Source organism: Peromyscus leucopus, chromosome 2, assembly GCF_004664715.2.
Source record: "Peromyscus leucopus breed LL Stock chromosome 2, UCI_PerLeu_2.1, whole genome shotgun sequence".
In the NCBI taxonomy this organism is placed as follows: Eukaryota; Metazoa; Chordata; class Mammalia; order Rodentia; family Cricetidae; genus Peromyscus; species Peromyscus leucopus.
In genome coordinates, this window is record NC_051064.1 from 53888348 (window position 1) to 53907428 (window position 19081).

At 51.7% G+C, this 19081-nt stretch overlaps 2 protein-coding genes across 7 annotated transcripts; both read right to left on the reverse strand.

Annotated features, from left to right (window-relative positions):
• Positions 1-993: 993 nt before the first annotated feature.
• Positions 994-4179, reverse strand: Stoml2 (stomatin like 2). Its single transcript, XM_028883982.2, has 10 exons — positions 4053-4179; positions 3701-3838; positions 3119-3218; positions 2921-2979; positions 2736-2837; positions 2454-2588; positions 2181-2325; positions 1970-2049; positions 1632-1760; positions 994-1237 (listed from the first exon to the last, which is right to left on the reverse strand). The coding sequence occupies exons 1-10, from the start codon at positions 4095-4097 to the stop codon at positions 1109-1111; spliced, it is 1062 nt and encodes a 353-aa protein (XP_028739815.1). The 5' UTR covers positions 4098-4179; the 3' UTR covers positions 994-1108.
• A 1110-nt stretch (positions 4180-5289) lies between these two features.
• Fam214b (family with sequence similarity 214 member B) lies at positions 5290-18565 on the reverse strand. 6 transcript variants are annotated; one of them, XM_028883978.2, is made up of 9 exons: positions 18454-18565; positions 9534-9677; positions 8341-9308; positions 7750-7808; positions 7461-7566; positions 7172-7330; positions 6883-6951; positions 6614-6789; positions 5290-6492 (listed from the first exon to the last, which is right to left on the reverse strand). In XM_028883978.2, the coding sequence occupies exons 3-9, from the start codon at positions 9232-9234 to the stop codon at positions 6339-6341; spliced, it is 1617 nt and encodes a 538-aa protein (XP_028739811.1). In that variant the 5' UTR covers positions 9235-9308; positions 9534-9677; positions 18454-18565; the 3' UTR covers positions 5290-6338. The 6 variants fall into 6 exon arrangements, with proteins under 6 accessions (XP_028739811.1, XP_028739810.1, XP_028739809.1 ...); XM_028883977.2 differs by lacking the exon at positions 18454-18565 and adding an exon at positions 17990-18083; XM_028883976.2 differs by lacking the exon at positions 18454-18565 and adding an exon at positions 12486-12815.
• Between the last annotated feature and the right edge of the window lie 516 nt (positions 18566-19081).

The window sequence follows — 19081 nt, forward strand, 5'->3', positions numbered from 1 at the left end:
TTCATCAGAGCACTATGACTTAAAAATGTTATTGTGCTGGCAGTGGTGATGCACACCTTTGATCCCAGCACTCGGGAGGCAGAGGCAGGCGGATCTCTGTGAGTTTGAGGCCAGCCTGGTCTACAGAGGGAGATCCAGAACAACCAGGGCTACACAGAGAAACCCTGTCTCGAAAAAAAAAAAAAAAAAAAGTGTGTGTGTGTGCCATGGTGTGCATGTGGAGAACAACTCTGTGAAATTGGTTCTTTCCTCCCACCATTACATGGTTCTAGGATCTAACTCAGGTCATTTGGCTTGCACAGCGTGAGGGTGTTACCCACTGAGCCTCCTTATCAGCCCCGCTATGCCTTCCTATCACTGCCTGCTTCCTTGTGTTCCCTACCTGACTCTGTAGTCCGTGACAGCAGACACCACTGGGACTCAGTTTGGCTGCTGCTGCTTTGAGACAGGGTCCCACTAAGTACTTCAAGCTGGCCTCGAACTCACAATCCTGCTGCTTCAGCCCACCATGTGCTGGGATTTTAGGTATGTATCACCACGGCCATCCTTTAACTTGTAAACCCATGTTGGTATCTTAACATTCTACTTGGTACACAGTAGACATTAAATGGTTTTGAATGAACGAGGTACACCCTCAGCCCTTCTAGATCTCCAAAGTACCATTCTGCAAAGGTAGTCCTCTTTTCCATGTTTCCCCAAATACCTGCACCACCGTGTGTGTGTGTGTGTGTGTGTGTGTGTGTGTGTGTGTGTGTGTGTGTGTGTGTGTGTACGGGCAAACAATGCTCTCCAGCTGCCAGTTCAGTAGACACATGCTTTATACCTCTATAGTGCGGGTTTCCCTTGAAGACAGGATGATTTCATGTCACATGAAGTTCATTCTTGTCATGGAGAATCGGTTCTCCAGGCCTACCTGGACTGAAAGGTGGGTGTGGACATCCAAAGAAAACAGGAGTGATTTTTCTAACTTCATTCCCCAATCAAAGAGGACAGTTTCCAATTTGCCACTGATAAGTTTATTACATGATTATTAAGTTCAAATAAAAAAATAAAAACTAAAATTTTTGGCAGGGAGGCTGGAGCCAGACTCCCTGGCCAAGACATCTCCTTAACTGAGCTTGACTCTACCCAGTTCTTCAAGACTTGCATCTGTACCCTGGACATCTCTGCTGCCTTCGCTGGAGTTCTGGGCTCCTGGCACTGGGGCTTTGGTGAGAGCCCCATATACACCCATGGCCTGCAGGGAGAGAGAGAGCACCATAAGGACACTGCAGGAGCTCTGTCCCAAACTCCTAAAAGGGACCACTCAACTCTTCTGTTTCTTTCATTTTCCCTTGTCTTTTTCATCCTGATCTTCCCCTCTTTCTTCCTGATAGGCCTCTAACTTGTGAACTTCCTGCATCTCCTCCTGAGTGCTGAGATTGCAGGCACGACCCATCATACCCAGCCCCTTGGTTTTTCTTGTTCCTTCAAGGATTCTAAGCTTTGCACTCAATGACGAGAATCCTACAGACCATCACACCAGGGTGACTCAGAACACGGACACAGGCATCCACAGGAGCGAGTGGAAACTCTTCCTTCTTAGCTAAGCCCGACACCGTTATTGTACGCTTGTCCTCAAGAGCTCTAACCTGAGCCACCATACTCGTGACGTCGCTGGGATTGGAGGGCAGGAGGACTGTGTTGGAATCCTTGGCAAGCTTGGAGAACGCGTTGACATACTGCTCAGCCACTGTCAGGGAAGCTGCTGCATCTCCATTCTGTGGGCACGGGGGATAAAATCCAAAGGTCACAGATTTGGAGAGAGAAGAGAAAGGTCAGGTTCCTGGAAAAGGGGTATATAAATCACAATACAAAGCTCATGTCAACTGGCTTAATGGAGCCCACAATGTCAGGAACTCCCCACAACGTGGAGGAGAACAGCACATCGTCTGTTCCTACCCCTCACTCCCACCCACCAGCCTCTCACATGTTGAGTCAAAGCCGAAGCCAGGATTCGAATCGCTTCAGCTTTAGCCTTGGCCTTGGCCAGAACTGCGCTGGCCTCTCCTGGAAGGGAAAAAAAAAAAAAGACAGTTTGACCCATGAAATCAGAGTCCCCCAACGCTCCTGCTCCGGCACCTACCTTTAAAGACCCATGCTGTGTTCCTCCCTCGGGCTCTATGCCACTCACTGCTCACCTGCTGCCTGATTTATCTGTTCAGCCTTTTCTGCTTCGGAGGCCAGAATCTGGGCCTGTTTCTTCCCCTCTGCCACATTGATGGCTGACTCTCGTGTCCCTTCAGACTCTAGAACTGTGGCCCGTTTCCGCCGCTCTGCCTCTACCTGGAAGCCCCAACGACCCCCATCAAGAAGCAGCCAGGGGAAACTCTACCCAGGACTTACAACTACATCTACCACAATAGGGGATTCTAGTCCCATCGGGATTAGAACACCCAAATCCGGTTCCCCACCTGCATCTGCATAGACTCTTTCACTCGGGGTGGCACATGGATATCTTTGATCTCATAACGCAGGCAGCGGATACCCCAGTAGTCAGCAGCCTGGTTGATGGCATCCACAATGTTGGCATTCAGGGACTCCCGCTCCTAGAGAAAGATAAATGTGAGTAGTACAAGTCAATGTATCTACCAAGAGCATAAACTGAGAAGGTCCCGGGGTTATTCTTGATCTCCAGAAAAGATTCGACAGGGCAAGGAATGTGCCCCCAAGCCCTAAGGCCCAGATCTGCTTACTCGAAAAACTTTGTCCAGAGAGAGTTTGCCAAGCTCTGATCTCATGGTCGTCTGTGCTAACTGGGTGACAGCATACTCCGGGTCTTCCACACCGTAACTCGCCTGAAAGAGGCAGGCACAGGGTAAGAAATGAAGATTTTAATGAGGGGCTATTCGGAAGGCTGGATAAAGCCAGGGGCAGGTACCTTGTAAGGATCCATAATACGCAGGTAAAGGACTCCATCTATTTGCAGAGTTACATTATCTGCAGAAACAAAAGAAAGAGAAAAGGAAGGTGGTCAAGCCTCTATGTTCTAACAAGCCCTTTTTTTCCCGTAAGCTCTGGATCTATAGCAACCACATCCTAACTCGCTTAGCACATCCCTGTCACCTGTGTCTCTCACCAAGGGTCACAGCCGACTGCTCAGGCACATTGATGACAATTTCCTTGAGACTCTGCACATATCGGATTCGGTCTAACACAGGGATGAGGACATTCAAGCCCTGGGAAAAGAAGTCATGGATTCTGAGAAAAGTGGGAGTAATAAGCTTGAATTCTAGCTGAGTCTGGAGAAGGCAGAAAGTCATGTATGGGACATACCCAGGAAAGTGATAGCTCCTACCAAGACATGTCCTCAAAAGCTGAGGTGTCACTGATAGGGAAACCTAAGAGCACGAGAATGAAAGACTAGGTCTCTGAATGTCCACAGGATGGGAGCCAGCAAGAATAGCCATCTTTAGGCAGACAGGTGGAGCAGAGAGGAGGTTCTAAGAATGCAGCCTGTGGAATACTAGGGTAATAAGGAAAGCAGCGAAACACGCATGGGATGGTCAGGAGACTGGGCTCTGCCAGAACCGGCCCCTGCTAGGGATGGCCCCACTAATCAAGGGGCAAAAGGGCAGACAGGTCCAGGGAAGTCCCACTCCCCCATGAGCAGGAGATCCGATCCCTTGGCTGGCGGGAGGTGGACAAAAGAGGTTCTCACAGGTTCCAGGATCCGGTGGAATCGGCCCATTCGCTCCACCACCCAGGCCTCCTGCTGGGGCACAAACAGTAACACCGTGTTCCGGGGCAGTCCAGAGGAGGCGCGGCGCGGAGCTCGGCCAGAAGCCTGCACAGAGCCCTGAGAAGGAGGAGAGTCCACTGAGGACGCGGCGCGGAACCCCTTCTCTATTCGGAAGGCATGTCCCTAAATCGCGATCCCCGGAGAAGGACTCACGTGGGGACCACGACCTCTGACCCCAGTGCTTCCCCAAAGTTGGAATCCCGCTCCTTCCCAGCTGAGGACCCAGGTGATCTCGGTCCCGGGCCTCTGAAGAAGGTGGCTTCGTTCTCACCCTCAGCAAAAGGGCTCCAGTGCCCCGCGCCGCGCGCGCCAGCATTTCCCACAGCCTCAGTGACCTCCGGAACCAACGAGAGGTGGAGCAGAGCGGCCTCTTCTGCAGCCCAAACCCGAGCCCTTCCTCCTGAAGTTCCACTCCGCCCGACGTACTTCCGGCGTCTCAATCCACATTTTGCCCTCGTCCGTTCCGCCCCCTTCCCCCCCAACCCTCGGCGTACTTAGCAGAGCTTACGTCAAAACGTTCCCTGGGAAACGTAGAGTTTGAAGAGAGAGCCCGGGGCTGCAAGTTTGTTCTGGTTCTCAAGAACCAAGAAGTTCCTGGGTATTGTCGTCGAAATTGAGGCAATATTCTGTCTGCAAGTGGTACAGAAACACCTCCCACCAACTTCTGTACCCAAAGCCGTGACTCAGTTTCCTCCCCAGCTCGTATAACTGCCTTAATCTGTCGCCCTAACGATCAATGGTTTGGCGCTGACTAGTTGCCGTGGTTGCCATAGTGACATTCTTGGGTAGTCATGCTGTTGTGCTCAGCCCTCCCACTGGGGACTGACCCCATTCCCGTTGCCATGGTAACTAGGAGGCCTAACTTTGCCTGACGACTGGGCGGAGATTTTTTCCTCTTCCCTCTTTTCCCAAGGCATCAACAGCTCTTTCCATATTTTCTGAGCCAGATACTGTCAGGCGTGATTCCCTTACATACAGAGGCCAGCAAAAAGGCTCAGTCTTTCAGTCTGGAGCATGTCACCTTGCTCAGGTCTCTGACACCCTCTCCAACACATCCTTTAAGCGGTCTGTATCACCGTCATCATCCTTGTTTTACATATAAAGACACTAAGGATCTGAAGGGCTAAAGTAACTTATGGAATTAGTGTAAGAATCCAGGTCCTCAGAGGCAGGCGGATCTCTGTGAGCTACACAGAGAAACCCTGCCTCGAAAAACGAAAAAAAAAAAAAAAAACCCAAGGTCCTCAAAGTGTAGCTTCTGTAGCTTATTATATGAAAAGGAATAAGACTATTCCCCAAGAATCAGCCTGACCTAGCCTAAGACCCCGTGGGTTTTTTGCAGCCTGTAGCTTCCTCTTTAGAAAAGAGAACAGTTCCAGGTCCTATTAGGCCCCACATCTCCATCCACATCCTCTGAATATAGAAAAAAAGTAGAGCTTACTTCAAGTTTCCAAACAAGAATTTATTTTTTTTTCTAAAAAAAATGTACCAGGTACAATTTTTCCTGTTTTTGTTTTGTTTTGTTTTCAAGTTTCAACAAATGCTTGTTCCCCTCAGCCAAGCCCCATGAGTTAAGAGTTGAGGCTGGGTCATAGTCTTGAGTGGGGAATGGGGTAACTGGGAACCACATGACTGAATACGAGGGACACCCCCTCCTCCCAGCTGAGGTAGGTGGGTCAGAGTCCGGTCAGGTGAGAGGAGGTTCCCCAGTCCTGAGGCCTGACTCTGTCCCTGGACACCTTCCTCAGTCAGGACCCCAAAGCAAGGAAACACAGGTAGAAGAGGGGGCAACTGAGTCCGAAGCCCTAGGTCAGGGGTGGTTAAACCCCTGTGTTACACATACATGCACATTCTCTCACACAGGCACCCCACACAAACCCACGTTTGTGTGCATACTTGCATGTGCACGCTTGTGCACGCACACACACACACACACATACACACACACACATTAGCTTTCAAAGATGGATTGAAGGACAGGGAAGGGAAAAGGATAGAGAAGAACAAGGGAAGCTGAGTCTTTGGCTAGTGACTCAGGTCCTCTGGAATAAACCCTCTGCCCTTAGCCAAGGGAGAGCAGTTCTTCCCTTGCCCCGACATCAGCTTCTTCAAGTCCTGAGGTTGGAGCAATGTCAGAGTGGGGTGATGCCAATTATCAGGTTTGGGAGGTCACCAAGGCAATCCAATTTGAATAAATTATAAATTAAAAATAAATAAAATAATAAGTGGCCCCTGCCCAGGACAGGGAGGCAACACTGGCATTATTTGCCTAGGAACTTGGGACAATCTCAGGGTAGCTCTGGTTCCTCCCTATTACCTAAGCTGGCCTGGGAAACCCAAGGGAGGGGACAGGCACATGGAGTACCCAGAGTAGACAGGGTGTGGAAGGATCAGAAGCTTTAAACACCCAAATAATCAATGTGGGTGTGAGCGTGGTGGTGGTGAGGGCTTTAATTCAAGCCTGAAGGGGCTCTCGCCATTTCTCCACAGTTTACCCTGTCCAGGATGGAGCTGGATAGGCAGGCTTTGGGCCCACCTCGCTTCAGGACGATGGCAATTAGGGCAAAGGTGAATAACGTGGATTGTGGGGGGCCTCAGTCACAGCCTGCAGTTCATAGGGGAGCCCCGTGTCCAGCTCCAGGCTCCGGCGGGAAAAAAGCAGGCGGATATCTCCATGCAGGCTTAAGCGGCCTGAGCGGGAACTCCGGAACCTGGGGGAAGACAGCGTGAACCACGTCAGCATCCACATGACTGGGAGGACGAGAAGGATCCTGTCTGAGGGCCGGGGACAGAAACCCAAACCTCCCAGCGCTCCCAGGGCCCGGTGCTCACCTGAGGTGCAGCAGGTAGCAGAGGAGGCGGTGGGCGGGGCTCGCATTCCCCTCCTCACCCACAGGCACCAAAAAGAGGCGATGGCGCAGGAAGGTCATGTGGGCAGCAGGCATGTCCGAGAAGTCAAAGGTCACAAGGAACATCTTCACCACGGTCTGGTTGGGGTTAAATAAGGTCTGGGGACAGGACAGTCCAGGTCGGTAGGGTCTATGGGTGGATCTCCCTCTCTTCCCACATCAGCTCCCCCCGGGTACCACTCCCTCACTCACCACTTGGATGGTGCCCACCTTGGGCACACTGTAACCCTTCCTCCCCAGAGGATTCAGGTCCACGACACCCTAGGAAGATCATAAACCATTAGCCAGGGTAGGAACTAGAGACTGACTGACTGCTCTATAATATCTCCCCTTGGACTCGGCTCCACCCCATACTAGAGTTTTGCCCACCTGACCCTGACCAACTCCCAGAAGAAGAACAGGTAAGGACTATCTTTTGCCACTCCTCCTACCCTCCCCCCAACCCCTCTGAGGTAACTTTGGGGTCAGTACTATATCATACCAAGAAGGGAGCCGGGGCATTTTGCTCAGAAACATCAAAAAAGGTGACAGTGACAGGCAGCGTGACATGCTGGGGACAGTAAGACCCACTGGCTCCAATCTCCGCAGTAAAGCCCTCAATGTGGCCAGATGGTGCAAAGCGTCCTCGAAGCAATGATTCCTGGTATTAGGGGGGAGTAGACACACAGTCTGAGAGGGAGGCCAATTCTTCCCTTCGTCTATTCGAGCCACATCGCACCACTGAATTCCTCCCAGGAGCGCCTGTCACAAAGCCCAAAAGGAGTTGTTACCTCAAAGTTGCCCAGCAGGGTACGGCTGACAGCAGGGGTGGGGGAGAGGGAGGCACTGGGAGGGCTCAGCAGGCCTGGCCCCTTCCGGAGGCTTCGGAGGGAGCTTCTGGTGAGAGAAGGGACGCACACAGGGTGATTTGAGCGTTTCGGTAGTCCTATTTTCAATCCTCGGACCCCACTCTTAGCTACTCCCCAGGGCTCCCTACTATACATAGCATTGGGGGGGGGGAATTATAGACGTCTGCTTTGGCTTTCATGGCCGGGGTAGAGGGGGAATCTGGTCACTTACAGCTTCAGGCGACGGGCACCTTTCAGCCTCCGCCCCATGGGACTGCAGTCTGTTGGGTCCTATGGTGAAACATTGAGAAGAGACTGCATGAAGACCAGACATAATTTTGGAACAAGGACTTACTACCAGTTCTTAGAAGACACATCTCTATAGGTCTCCTCCACCTTCACCTACACAAACGTCCCCAAGAGTAGATGAGAGTACGCTGGATGTGGTAATTTATGCCTATAATCTTGGCACTTAGGAAGTAGAGGCAGGAGGATGAAGAACTCATCCTTGGTCACAAGGGAGTTTGAAGTCAGTCTAGGCTATTTGAGACCTTGTATCAAAAAACAAAACCAGGAGACTGGGGATATAGCTCAGTTGATAGAGTGTTTGTATAGTATGCACCCAGCCCTGGGTTCAAGCTACAATACCACATAAACTATGGTGATGGGGGCACATGCCTTGTATAATCCCAACACTGTACTTGGAAGGTGAAGAAGTTCAAGGTCATCTTTGGCAACCTAGGCTTGCCTGGAATACAAAAGACCCTGTCTCCAAAAAAAGAAAAATAAATAAAAGAATCGATGAACTCATCCACTGGCTTACCAAAACAGGCTCCTTGGGCCCGGGCAGCAGGTGGCTCCAGAAGGGTGTGGCTTTGGCATCAGAACTATTGGCAGCAAGAGGGCAGCCCAGGGTTCCCCGGCGCCTCCGAGGGGCTGGCCCCTCTTCCTCAGAGCGGACATCCAGGGTTTCTCCAGCAGGCAGCAGCCTTCGCTTGGTGGGGCAGGGGCCTGGAGGGCCAGGGCCAGGGGGGGTGTGCTCGGGACTGTGCCCATTGGCAGTTCCAGGGGACTCCCTAGGCCAGGGGCTGTTCCCGTTACCCACCCTAGCCATGGGGCTCTTACTCCCTATTTGTGCAAGATTGTGCAAATCAGTGTCAAGTGTGTGCAGCTGGCCTGAAGGGGCTGGCCCTGGAGACTCCCCCAGGTACCCCTGTCCCCCTTGATCTGGGAAAACCCAGTCTCTGGTGTGCAAAGTATTGCAGGAAGCATTTGATGAGGGCCAAGGGGTACTCCCGGTCCCTGAAGTCCAAGGCGAGGTGGCACTACCTCCCTGTTCCACAACACAGAGGCCATGATGGGAGAAATGCTGGCTGGCCACACCCAGTCCCAGACCCAGTTCCTCTGGGCCCAACAGTCCCACAGTAGATGGTTCTTCAGGGGGTAGTCCCTCTCTGGCCCCCAGCCCAGGGCCTCTCTTCAGCTCTCGGGGACCCTCAGTGGGAGGGGCCGGCCGCTTCAGAGCCCTAGGAGGCTCAGAGGCACCAGCTGGAGGGGAAAAGATGGATACCTGGTAGACCCCGGGGGATGTCGCCCCCCCTGCTGGGCTGTAGCCCATGAGCAGGCCACCCTGGAGGGTCCCCTGTCTGACTGGAGGCTGTGAAGGGCCAGCCTCTGGCTCTGAGGATGGAGACGGCTCCGCCTGCACGTGGCGCATGAAGCCCCCCTTGGGTCAGGGGGCCCCCCCACACGGCCTTTATGCTGGGCCTGGGCTGGGGGGCCTGGGGACATCTGTAACAAAGAAGAAAAGGCAGTCAGGGAAATCAAGGAGTTTTCTTTCTTCCGCTGAGTTTCAGACCCCTCTCCCCCATCATCCTTAACAGGTGACCTTGAACAGTTCGTGGGGTAAAGTTGTCCAGTGCCAGGACAGATTAATGGAATTCAGAGGCTACTCTCAGAATTCCAGAGAGGTGGACATGTTTAGTTCCCGAGTCCCTCCTTCTTCCTGGCAATTACCCCGATGAAGAAGCCTCAAGCCCAGGTGTGTGTCCCCTCTTCCTGTCTGATGTCTGGTTCCTCTAGCTTTCAGTCTGGTCCATGCCCACTGCACTGGCAAGGTGACTGCCACCATTCCGTGCAGCTCCTGGGCTCAGCTGGACCCTGAAAGAGAAGAGAAAATATAAGCCGGGATCCCTGAAGCCAATGGTAAAATTCCCTCCACTAATATGGGCTATTATATTAGCACACACATCAAAACATCCTCGCCCTTTGTGACAGGCTCTTCAGAAACAGAAGAGGCGGGCTACCTGAGGAGTGAACTGAGAAGCTAGTCTTGGCTGGCTGTATTAAGGATGTGAGAAATAAGGAGAGGCAAGAGGAACCATTTGTCAGGGTCAGTGTCTTGGGAACGGGCCCTGAGTAGTAGGATGAGATGTCCCAAAGATCAGAGAGATACCATGTCAGCTAGTAGGTGGATAGGGCAATAATTTACCTCTCTCATTCAAGGCCACCCAGTTACACAACTCATCTCCATATGTCTATCCAAAGGGGCAAGTGCCACCCGAGAGTGCTAAGGGCAGAGGTCACCAGATAGTCACACCCCATCCCACAACTACAAACCTCAAGTCAGCTCCAGGCCAGCCCTTCATATCTGCCATGCCAACTGCCCCCAGCCATCTATCTTCTCAACCAGAGAAAAGAAATCCAACCAAAAACAAGTGGTAGGAGGAGAGAACATGGTCAGAGGTACTTTCTAGTTCTCACCCCTCCCCCTGGGCCCTGCAAACCAGAGATAAGGAAGCAGCATGAAGTGGACTGGGAACAACAGGAGAATCTCTCCGGGCCCCTCCCCCAGGGCACAGCCAACACTCAAAAAACCTGAACCATTTCTTGGCTGCCAAGGCACAAAAATGGTCTTCATGGGCCAGAAACCAGTATCCCAGCGATGAGGCTGTCAAGTTGAAGGCCAGCTGTCCTCACTGTCATCCTTATTTGGTCAGCAGCCTGTGAGTCCTACCAGCCACAACGCCCTTTGGCATAATGCTAGAGGCTGAGGCAGGAGCATCTGGAATTTGAGACCAGTCTAGCTACATTTTGAGATTCTCCCTCAAAAATCAAACAAACAAAAAAGAAACAACAAAAACCAGGTTACAGCCAGCCTCCACTACACCAGAGAGTTCAAGTTCAGCTGGGGCTACAAGAGATCCTATCTCAAATAAAATTAAAAACAAAACAAAACAAACAAACAAACAACAACAAAACAAAAACAAAAAAAAAACACCAAGCAAGTTGGGTGGTGGTGGTGCATACTTTCAATCCCAGCACTCAGGAGGCAGAGACAAGTGGATCTGAGTTCCTGGTCTACAGAGGGAGTTCCAGGACAGTCAGGGTTACACAGAAAAAAACTAGTCTCAAAACAAACAAACAAGCAAGCAAAAAACAAGAAAACAAACAAGCAAAATCCAACAAACAACTCCTCTTCCTTGGATAGCTCAAAGTCCACCCCCTCCAAAAGGTATCTCTCCTCTGAGACTTCCATATGATAGTGTCACGATCTTCTGTAACACAATAGTACTTCTGTTCACTTCTGATCATGTCAAACCTGAGGACAGGCCCAATTTTAAGCTCAGGAGAAACCCACGACATAAGACTCAAAAAAGCCTAAATGCCAGCCCTAGTGATCTGGGCCGCCGTTCCGACAATGCAGAGAAACGCTCCCCGACTGAGAAGCAGAGAATGAACTGTAAGGGAGAATCACAGCAGCAGCTGTGGTGGCAGGAGGCAGAGAGGAAGGGGACATTTACACATAGCGACTGAAACGCTCTCCTACGTCAGTCCTTCCCATCATCACAGGCCATACCTTCCCCTGTCACCGGGCCCTCTTGAGAACTGAGATCCTAAGACTTTTCTGGTCCTTTATGGTGGCTGAGATGGCTAGAAAGGGGAGGGCACTAATAATGGCAGTGTGGTGAGAAAGTACAACCTGTTCTCATTGCTTCCCCGCCTATTCTCCACCCGGGTCTTAAAGTTCAAGAAGGGCATTTTCCTTAGCACCCCAATTTCCAGGTCATCTCAGTTAGCCTCCTGGGCCCTTGCCTCGAGGAAGCCAGGTGATGACATGATGTTCTACGTGACCCCAGCATGCCTGGCATCTGCTCATTAACCCAGAGCCTATTAGTTCCTTCCCTGTCAAGAGACGCTCTAAGACTCACTCCTCTGCCACCCAGCCAGTCTGGCTTTAGACCATGGCTTCCAGCTGACTCATGGGGCAGGACTGCAGGGAGGGGGACAGGCCAGGATAAGCCAAACCTCACCCTCCATGGGCAGCAGCTGGCATTAAACAGCTGTGCCAGACTGTGGCTGCCAAGGACTACAGCTCCCAACATGCCGAGAACAAGGCCAGCAAAAACAACAAGTCCCAGAATACCATGAGGTCTGTACCCTCAGATACTTGTTAGGCCCAGGAGGTGGGAGAGGTTCTAGTACAGGAAGAACACCTAAGGCTCATTCTCTCCTTCCCTTCGGTGTTCAAGACACCCATTCCACCCTGACTAAGGAGTGTTACGGGAAGAATTTCTATCCATGTGTTTTCCACTCTTATCCTATGCAGAGCACTGCTGCTCACTGCTGTACATTTGATCCTCACACAAGTCTACACACGCCAAGGTAACTGTTCCTAAGACCACCACTGTGAGTAGGAAGGTCAATCTCTGCTTTCACCCTCCCTCTGGCTCCTGGCCTAGAGAGAGCCCTTCACCCTTAATAGAGAGGGAGCAGACCTCAGCAACCCCTCCAAACTCAAACGGGTAGACTCACCTCGGCTCCTGGACTCCTTGTTCTGGACGATCCCCCACCCCCTGTTTAGCCTCCCAGGTCGGTTCTCACTCCCTTCCTCTTCACAACCTGGGACAGGCCCCATACCCTGCAGAGGCTTCGGAGATCTGCACCTTCCACCTAGTACACACTCACCCCGCTCCCAAATTGGCTCCGCTGCGGTGGCCGCTGCTCCGGGCCCTTCCGTCCCGTCCCGTCCCGTCTCGGTCCCTCCCCTCGGATAACCAGTCCCCCCTGCTACGGGCCCCCAACCCAGACAAAGGGTGGCTTAGGCTGAGAGCTTTGCTTTTGCTTGGCTCTTCTTTGATCAGCTTCGTGTGCAACACTAGCGGGCCCTGGCGTCCGAAGCCCCTCTAGCCGCTGTTGCACCCCTCCCCGCGACGGTCCCTCCCCGGGGCCGCCCCGGCTCCGCGCTGCAGACTCCGCTGCCCCTCTGACTCACAGGCCATTTCCTACCAGCTGATGGGGCCGCCCGCCCCGCCCAGCGCCCGGCCACCCCCGCCACTGCGACCACGGCTGCCACGCCCCCCTCAGGCCACACCCTCCATGGGCAACAACTATGCTCATTGGCCAAGTGGAGGCCAGCCTCTCGGCAACCTCAAGTGCGAGTCACGCCCTCTCCAAGGGGCGCACGTCTATTGGTCCACATCAGGGCAGGCCTACCCAATCTTGCCCCGCCCACCTTCTTAACCCTTTTTTCTGTCCAAGTCCCAAGTAATTCTCTGCCCTGCCTTTTAACCCCTCCAGACATCTCAACAAACGCTTCTCCTCCACCCTTCCTGTTCTGAGGTACATTAATAGGAAGCTCCAGGGCTTTTACAGATACAGCTCAACAATCTCCACCTCAGCCTACTTTTCTCATACCAAACCCAACCCTGTTCACCTCTCCCAGCATTCCTAAACAGAGCTCCAAGTGAAGAGGGTTGTTGCTATCCAGTGAGCTTCCTATGGGTCAGAGAGGAAGAAAAAGACCTGACGTCGGACCTTATCTCCATCCAGACTGAAAGATGGTCTTCTTAGTTTTGTTTCTTTGTTTTTTGGTCTTTGCTAGAGACCCCAGGGAGCTCCTGACACAGGAATACATTTAAATTTCAGGGACTCGGGTCTCATTCTTTGTATCTGTAAACTCTTCTCAGAGTGGGCTTGGAAGCACTTCTGGCTGAGAGGTCTCTGCTCTGCTTGAGGAAGCTCAGCATCCTAAGAAATGAGCCAGGAGGGCTTCTGCCCAGTCACTCCTGACATCAAGCTCCTCTTCATGACTCACAGCTCCCTCGAAACTCACCAACCTCCCCCTGAGTCACTGGGCCCCAGGCCCAGCCCAGATCCAGCCAAATTAAGTGGCAGCAGAATCAGCATCCCTAACCTTTGTCCTTTGGCTCCGTAAATAACCAGGGTGGAATCTTTGCAAGGTCTGGGCATTCACAGACACTTTTTTTTTTTTAGAGGGACTGCTCCAGAGATAACCTAGGAAAATGGATAGCCTTGTCTACCTTGTCCTCTGAACTTAAGAGTGAGTTAGACAGGTTGTCACCAAATCAGACCTTTCCTCCCAGCCAGTCACAGAAACAGGAAACAAACACCAGAACTCAAAGAAGCAGAATTCATTCCTTCATAGTTTAAAGACTTAATAAGGCACAAGGCCCTTTTTGCCTTGCCTATGCTAAGAGTCCCCAGGAACATCAGTCGTGACTGGACTGTAGAAAGAGACACCCCCTCTTCCCCTACTTCCTCTCTCTGTTCTACAATTAGATCCAGCAAACAACAGTTTTCTAGGAGTCTTTCTCCTTTCCTGATGAGTAGGAACCCCCGCCCCCCAAAAGAACCCAGTTCCTTAAGATTGACTTCTCTGCAAGCAGCAGGACTTTTAAAAAAATGTCAAAGCTCTAACAAAACTGCAGAATATCAATGTGAGAACCTATCTGCCTTAGTAAAGCTCACTAGGAAGACAGAAAGAGACACAGACCATCTTAGAAAAACCCTTAGCAACTCTACCTTGTTCTGCCTTACTATACCATACTTTTAGTCCTCAGTTTTGTACAAAAATCAGGGGGTAATACTAAAGGAGTCAAGACCAAAAATATTCCAGGCCTCAATATGCCCTGGGGACAGTAGCATGGTTCAATCATGCATGAGGTCATAACTAGCTGCGCTAAACTCTTAGCTTGCATTTCTGTTGTTTTGATTTTTAGAGCCAAGATCTTGCTGTGTGACCTAGGCTGACCTTGAATTCATGATCCTCCTGCCTTAGCTTCTAGAAGGTTAGGGTTACAGGACTGTGTGTTTTGTTTGTTGTCTTTGCTTTGTTTCTTCTAGACAGGGCACCTAGTAGCTGTGAAACTGGATTTAACTCTGGTAATCTCTTGCCTTTGCCTCTGGAGTGCTAGGTTTACAGGTGTGTGCCACTACACACAGCCTGACTTAAAAAAAAAATATTATGGGGCTGGAGAGATGACTCAGTGGTTAAGAGCACTGGCTGCTCTTCCAGATGACCCAGGTTCAATTCCCAGCACCCACATGGCAACTCACAACTGTCTGTAACTCCAGTTCCAGTGGATCTGACACCTTCACACCAATGCACATAAAATACATTTAAATAAAAATAAATTATTTAAAATTTATTATTATAATTATTATTGGTTTTGGTTCTTAGGGGTGTGTGTGTGTGTGTGTGTGTGTGTGTGTGTGTGTGTAGCTCTGTAGACCAGGCTGGCCTCAAACTCACAGAGATCTGCTTACCTTTAATGAGTTTGAGGTCAGCCTGGTGAGTTTGAGGCCAGCCTGGTATACACAACAAGTTCCAGGACAGCCAGGGTTACACAGAGAGACTCTCTCAAAGAAACAAACAAACAAAATTATTCACTGCTGGGAATGGTTGCACATGCGTTTAATCCCAGCACTAGGGAGGCAAAGGCAGGCTGATCTCTGTGAGTTTCAGGCCAGCCTGGTCTGCATATGGAGTTCCAGGCTAGCCAAGGCTACATAGTAAGACCCTCTCTTAATATTTTCTCCTTCCTCATCATTATTATTGTTGTTATTATTATTAGTGTGTGTGCATGACGTGTGAGGGCAGATTAGAGGACAGCTTGGGGATTCTGCTCTCTCCTTTCACCGTGAGGTCAAGGACAGAAATCAGGCCATCAGGCTTGTACAGCAAGTGCTTTTACAAGCGGACTCAGCTTACTGCCCACCCCCCTTTTTAAATAAATTGCAGCTACCCCTAGCTTACTTCTTTTTTTTTTTGCAAGAGGTTGCGTTTTGTTGCTTTTTTTGAGACAAGGTTTCTCTGTGTATCCCTGGCTGTCCTGGAACTCGCTCTGGAAACCAGGCTGGCCTCGAACTCACAGAGATCCATCTACCTGCCTCTGCCTCCTGAGTGTTGGGATTAAAGGCATAAACCTCAATTTAATTTCTCACAAGCATACCCATGGGTTTGTTTTTTGTTTTGTTTGTCTTTCTTTTCCTTCTTATTGGAAGAGAACAGCAACTCTGTTCTTTGTGTTAACATTCTCAGAGTCTGGCACATAATAGATATTCAATAAAATGTAGTGAAGAAAACAATGGGTCCAGATACTGAACAGAATTTGAAAACTTAAATCTTAACTCCTGCTCTTTCACTATGCAGCCTTAGGAACCAGTTTCTTTGGCCACAAATTTGCAAATTTAAAATGAGAGCTTCTGAGCTGGGTTTGGTGCTGTGTGTCTATAATCCCAACATTCCAGAGGTGGACACAGAAAGATTAGGAGTTCAAAGTCATCATGAGGTATATAGCGAGTTTGAAGACAGCCTTGGTTACTTGACACCCTATCCCCAAGCCCAAAACAAAATAAATAAATAAATAAATAAATAAATAAACAGACAGACAGACAAAGAACTAAAATAAGGATTCCATTAAACAACGACCGTTGAGGACATCTACAACCCTGGCCTTATAATTCTAATGGCTGATGTGCACTCATGTCCATCACAGAGGATGGGCTCAAGCAACTGCATTCCCTGCTGCTGGCACTAAAGCAGAAAGGCTATATACTCAGCATAGCAAACTGCTGGCTTTTCTCTCTCTGCCCCACCCACTCACACAAAATGCCCAGGCCCCGAGGAAGCGTGAATGCCTCGGCCCTAGGCCCGCCCCTCTCTGATAAAGAGCGTCTGGGAAGCAGTGTTGCCATAGAAATCCGTGCCTCCTCAAAAGGCTTCGGCCTGCCCTTCTTTACCCCACCCTACCCCATGGCTTTGTCTGTCCTGAGCACCCCCCCCCCCTTCCTCAGCCAGGCTCTAAGCCACTGGGTGGCTGTGTGAGAAGGCTGGCCCGGGGCCCCTTTCAGCAGCAGAGTCACAGGCATTCAGTCACAGTGTGGAAGGCAGCCCTTTCCCACCCTCCCCAAGCCAACCTAGAGGCACCACATCGAGTCTCTTTCTGTTCTGACAGGCTACTTCCAGCCCCAGAGTGTAGGGAGCCATTCTCTCTTCATCCCCTAGCTGGGCTAGAACCTTTTTATCCCTCCCCAGGTCAGGCTTACCATAGTAGCCCACCTTTCCAAGCACACTGGACCTTCACTACTTCTCAGCATTTTCCCTAGAGAACCCCTAGAATTTCTGAGGATCCTCTGATTCCCCACCCAGGGAAGGACAAAAGCAGAGAAATCAGTTTTGGGCAAGAGGTAAAATGTGGCTGCCAGTCACTTGGGATTTCCCGGCAGAGATGGTGGTGGTGGTGGTGCGGTGGGATCTGAGCCTCCATGTTGGTTACCGGGGTCTCTGACCACTAAGAGCAAAGTCTGGAGCAGGTCATAGATCCTAGACTGGCAAGAACCAGGCCAGGCCCCAGTGTGAGGAAGGAAGTGGGAAATGAGCACACCCAGAGCATAAGGGCAGGGCAGGGGGTGGGGTGGGGTGGGCAGAGACCAAAGCAGGCTTCTGGAGGAACAGGAACTAGGTTGGGGATTGACAGGAACCCGGTGACAGAAGGGTCCCCGAGACACTAGTTGGGGAAGGTATCCTAGCCCCAGCCAGCCAGATTCAAAGTAGGATCAAGACACAGTCACACAACCCCTTGTAGTGAGCAGGGCCTGCCTGTTCCCTGTGTACCCACGACAGAAGGTGCGGCTAGGAGCTTAGCATCCAGGAGCACTAGACAGGCTACCTGGTCAATTAAGTCCAGGACCCTCACTCCTACAACGTAGACCACAAATGTCTTTCCGGGGTCCCTACAAGGCAGCAGAATGTTACTTTCTAGAAGTACTGGGATTCTCCCCAGCAGGGGGCCCACAACTCCAGCCCTTCATGTAGTACCCCACAGCCCATCCCCTCTCTCTACACAAGCCCACCGACTCTCCCATACGCTGGCCCACCAGCCATTTCCCATCACATAGACCCCCATTCTCCCCAAGTTCCTCCAAATCGCTCAAGTATCACCTCCCACTCCCACAAAATACTCCCGCCCTTCCCCCACAACAGCCCCTAGAGAGTGCGCCTCCCTGCTCACACAGTGAGCCCCTAACCGCTCCCCCAACTCCGCGTCCCCCCACTCCACAGCAACAATGTCCAAATTCTGTTCTTCGCTAACGGTGGTCCCGACTTCAGGTCTGCCCAAGCCCACCCTCGGCCTTGTCTCCTTTTCCACGCGCACCCCGCCCCACACCTGTAGTTCCGTGGGTCCTGTTGCACTTGAGAAGGTAGTAGATAGGGGCAGTGACTGAGCAGCCCTAGCTGCAGCCTGGGCCTGTAAACCTCTCCCCTTGGGTCCGAGCCCCGCCCCCGCAACGCCCCGGCCCACCCTCTCCCTTGTCCCAGCTCCCACCTTCCCCGGGCTTGTCCCCCTTGCCCCGGTTCTTTAATCCCTCAGACTCCGCCTCTGCAGCCCGGACCACGCCCCCTCCGCCACCCCGCCCCTTTCGTCTTCTTTGCATTACCCCAGGATCCTCTGCTTTCCCGAGGCACCGCCCCCTGGTCCCCGCCCCCCTTTGGGTCTCTCCGCCCTTCATCAGGACCCACCCCCCTCGGGTGACAGCCTGGTGGACCTCCTTCCAGGTCCCTTTCACAGGAACACTGTCCCCTCGGCCTGCAGTGACTTTTATTCCCCGCCCCTTCTCCCGCCTGCCTCACCAGGGCGCACACGCTCCTTGGCCCGGGTCGCCTGGCTGTGATTGGCGGCGGCGGCCCCAACAGATGACGGAGGAGACAAAGTGATGGCTGCAGGTCGTCTGAGGTCCCACCCCGGCCACGTGCGGCTTCTGTGATGACAGGTCCAGGAGGGCGGGGCTTTGCCTGACCAGCTACAACCCCAAAATGACCGGATCCGGCGGCAGGTGGGGAGCCAGAGCTCCGGCCAAAACTCAATAAACGCTCTCTTTTCTAGGTTCCTCTCCCCTCTCCTCCCCTCTCTTTCCCTTGTCTCCGCTCTTTTTTCCTTTAAGGGATCCTTTTTACTGTAAACTGGCCGCTAACTCACTATTCTTCTGTCCCCCTCCCCGCGCGCAAGTGCTTGAGTTCCTGAGGTTTTCTTGCTGGTGTGTGCGAGCTACTTGAGGAACTTGAGCCTCTGTAAGAACTACTGAGTTAGTAATGTGTATTTACTAATGAAAATCCGAGAGGTTTGCAACATAGTATAAAGGAATCTCAGGGGTCTATGAAAAGTGGGAGAATCTGAACAGTGGGGTTACAGAGTTAGCTAAATTATGTGGTCGGGTCCAGGTCCAGGAATGGGCAGTAGGAGTCACGTCTGTTTTTGCTG

Excerpts from the sequence above, each read along its gene's own strand:
- Stoml2 (XM_028883982.2), bottom strand. The coding sequence starts at position 4,097 with ATGCTGGCGCGCGCGGCGCGGGGCACTGGAGCCCTTTTGCTGAGG. Across the intron at positions 3,839-4,052 it reads CTGGAGCCCTTTTGCTGAGG|GGCTCTGTGCAGGCTTCTGG; the intron begins GTGAGAACGAAG and ends CCTCCTTCTCAG. Across the intron at positions 2,326-2,453 it reads AAGAGTCTATGCAGATGCAG|GTAGAGGCAGAGCGGCGGAA; the intron begins GTGGGGAACCGG and ends TGGGGCTTCCAG.
- Fam214b (XM_028883978.2), bottom strand. The coding sequence starts at position 9,234 with ATGCGCCACGTGCAGGCGGAGCCGTCTCCATCCTCAGAGCCAGAGGCT. Across the intron at positions 7,809-8,340 it reads GGCCCAAGGAGCCTGTTTTG|GACCCAACAGACTGCAGTCC; the intron begins GTAAGCCAGTGG and ends GTTTCACCATAG. Across the intron at positions 7,331-7,460 it reads CCCTGCTGGGCAACTTTGAG|GAATCATTGCTTCGAGGACG; the intron begins GTAACAACTCCT and ends CCCTAATACCAG.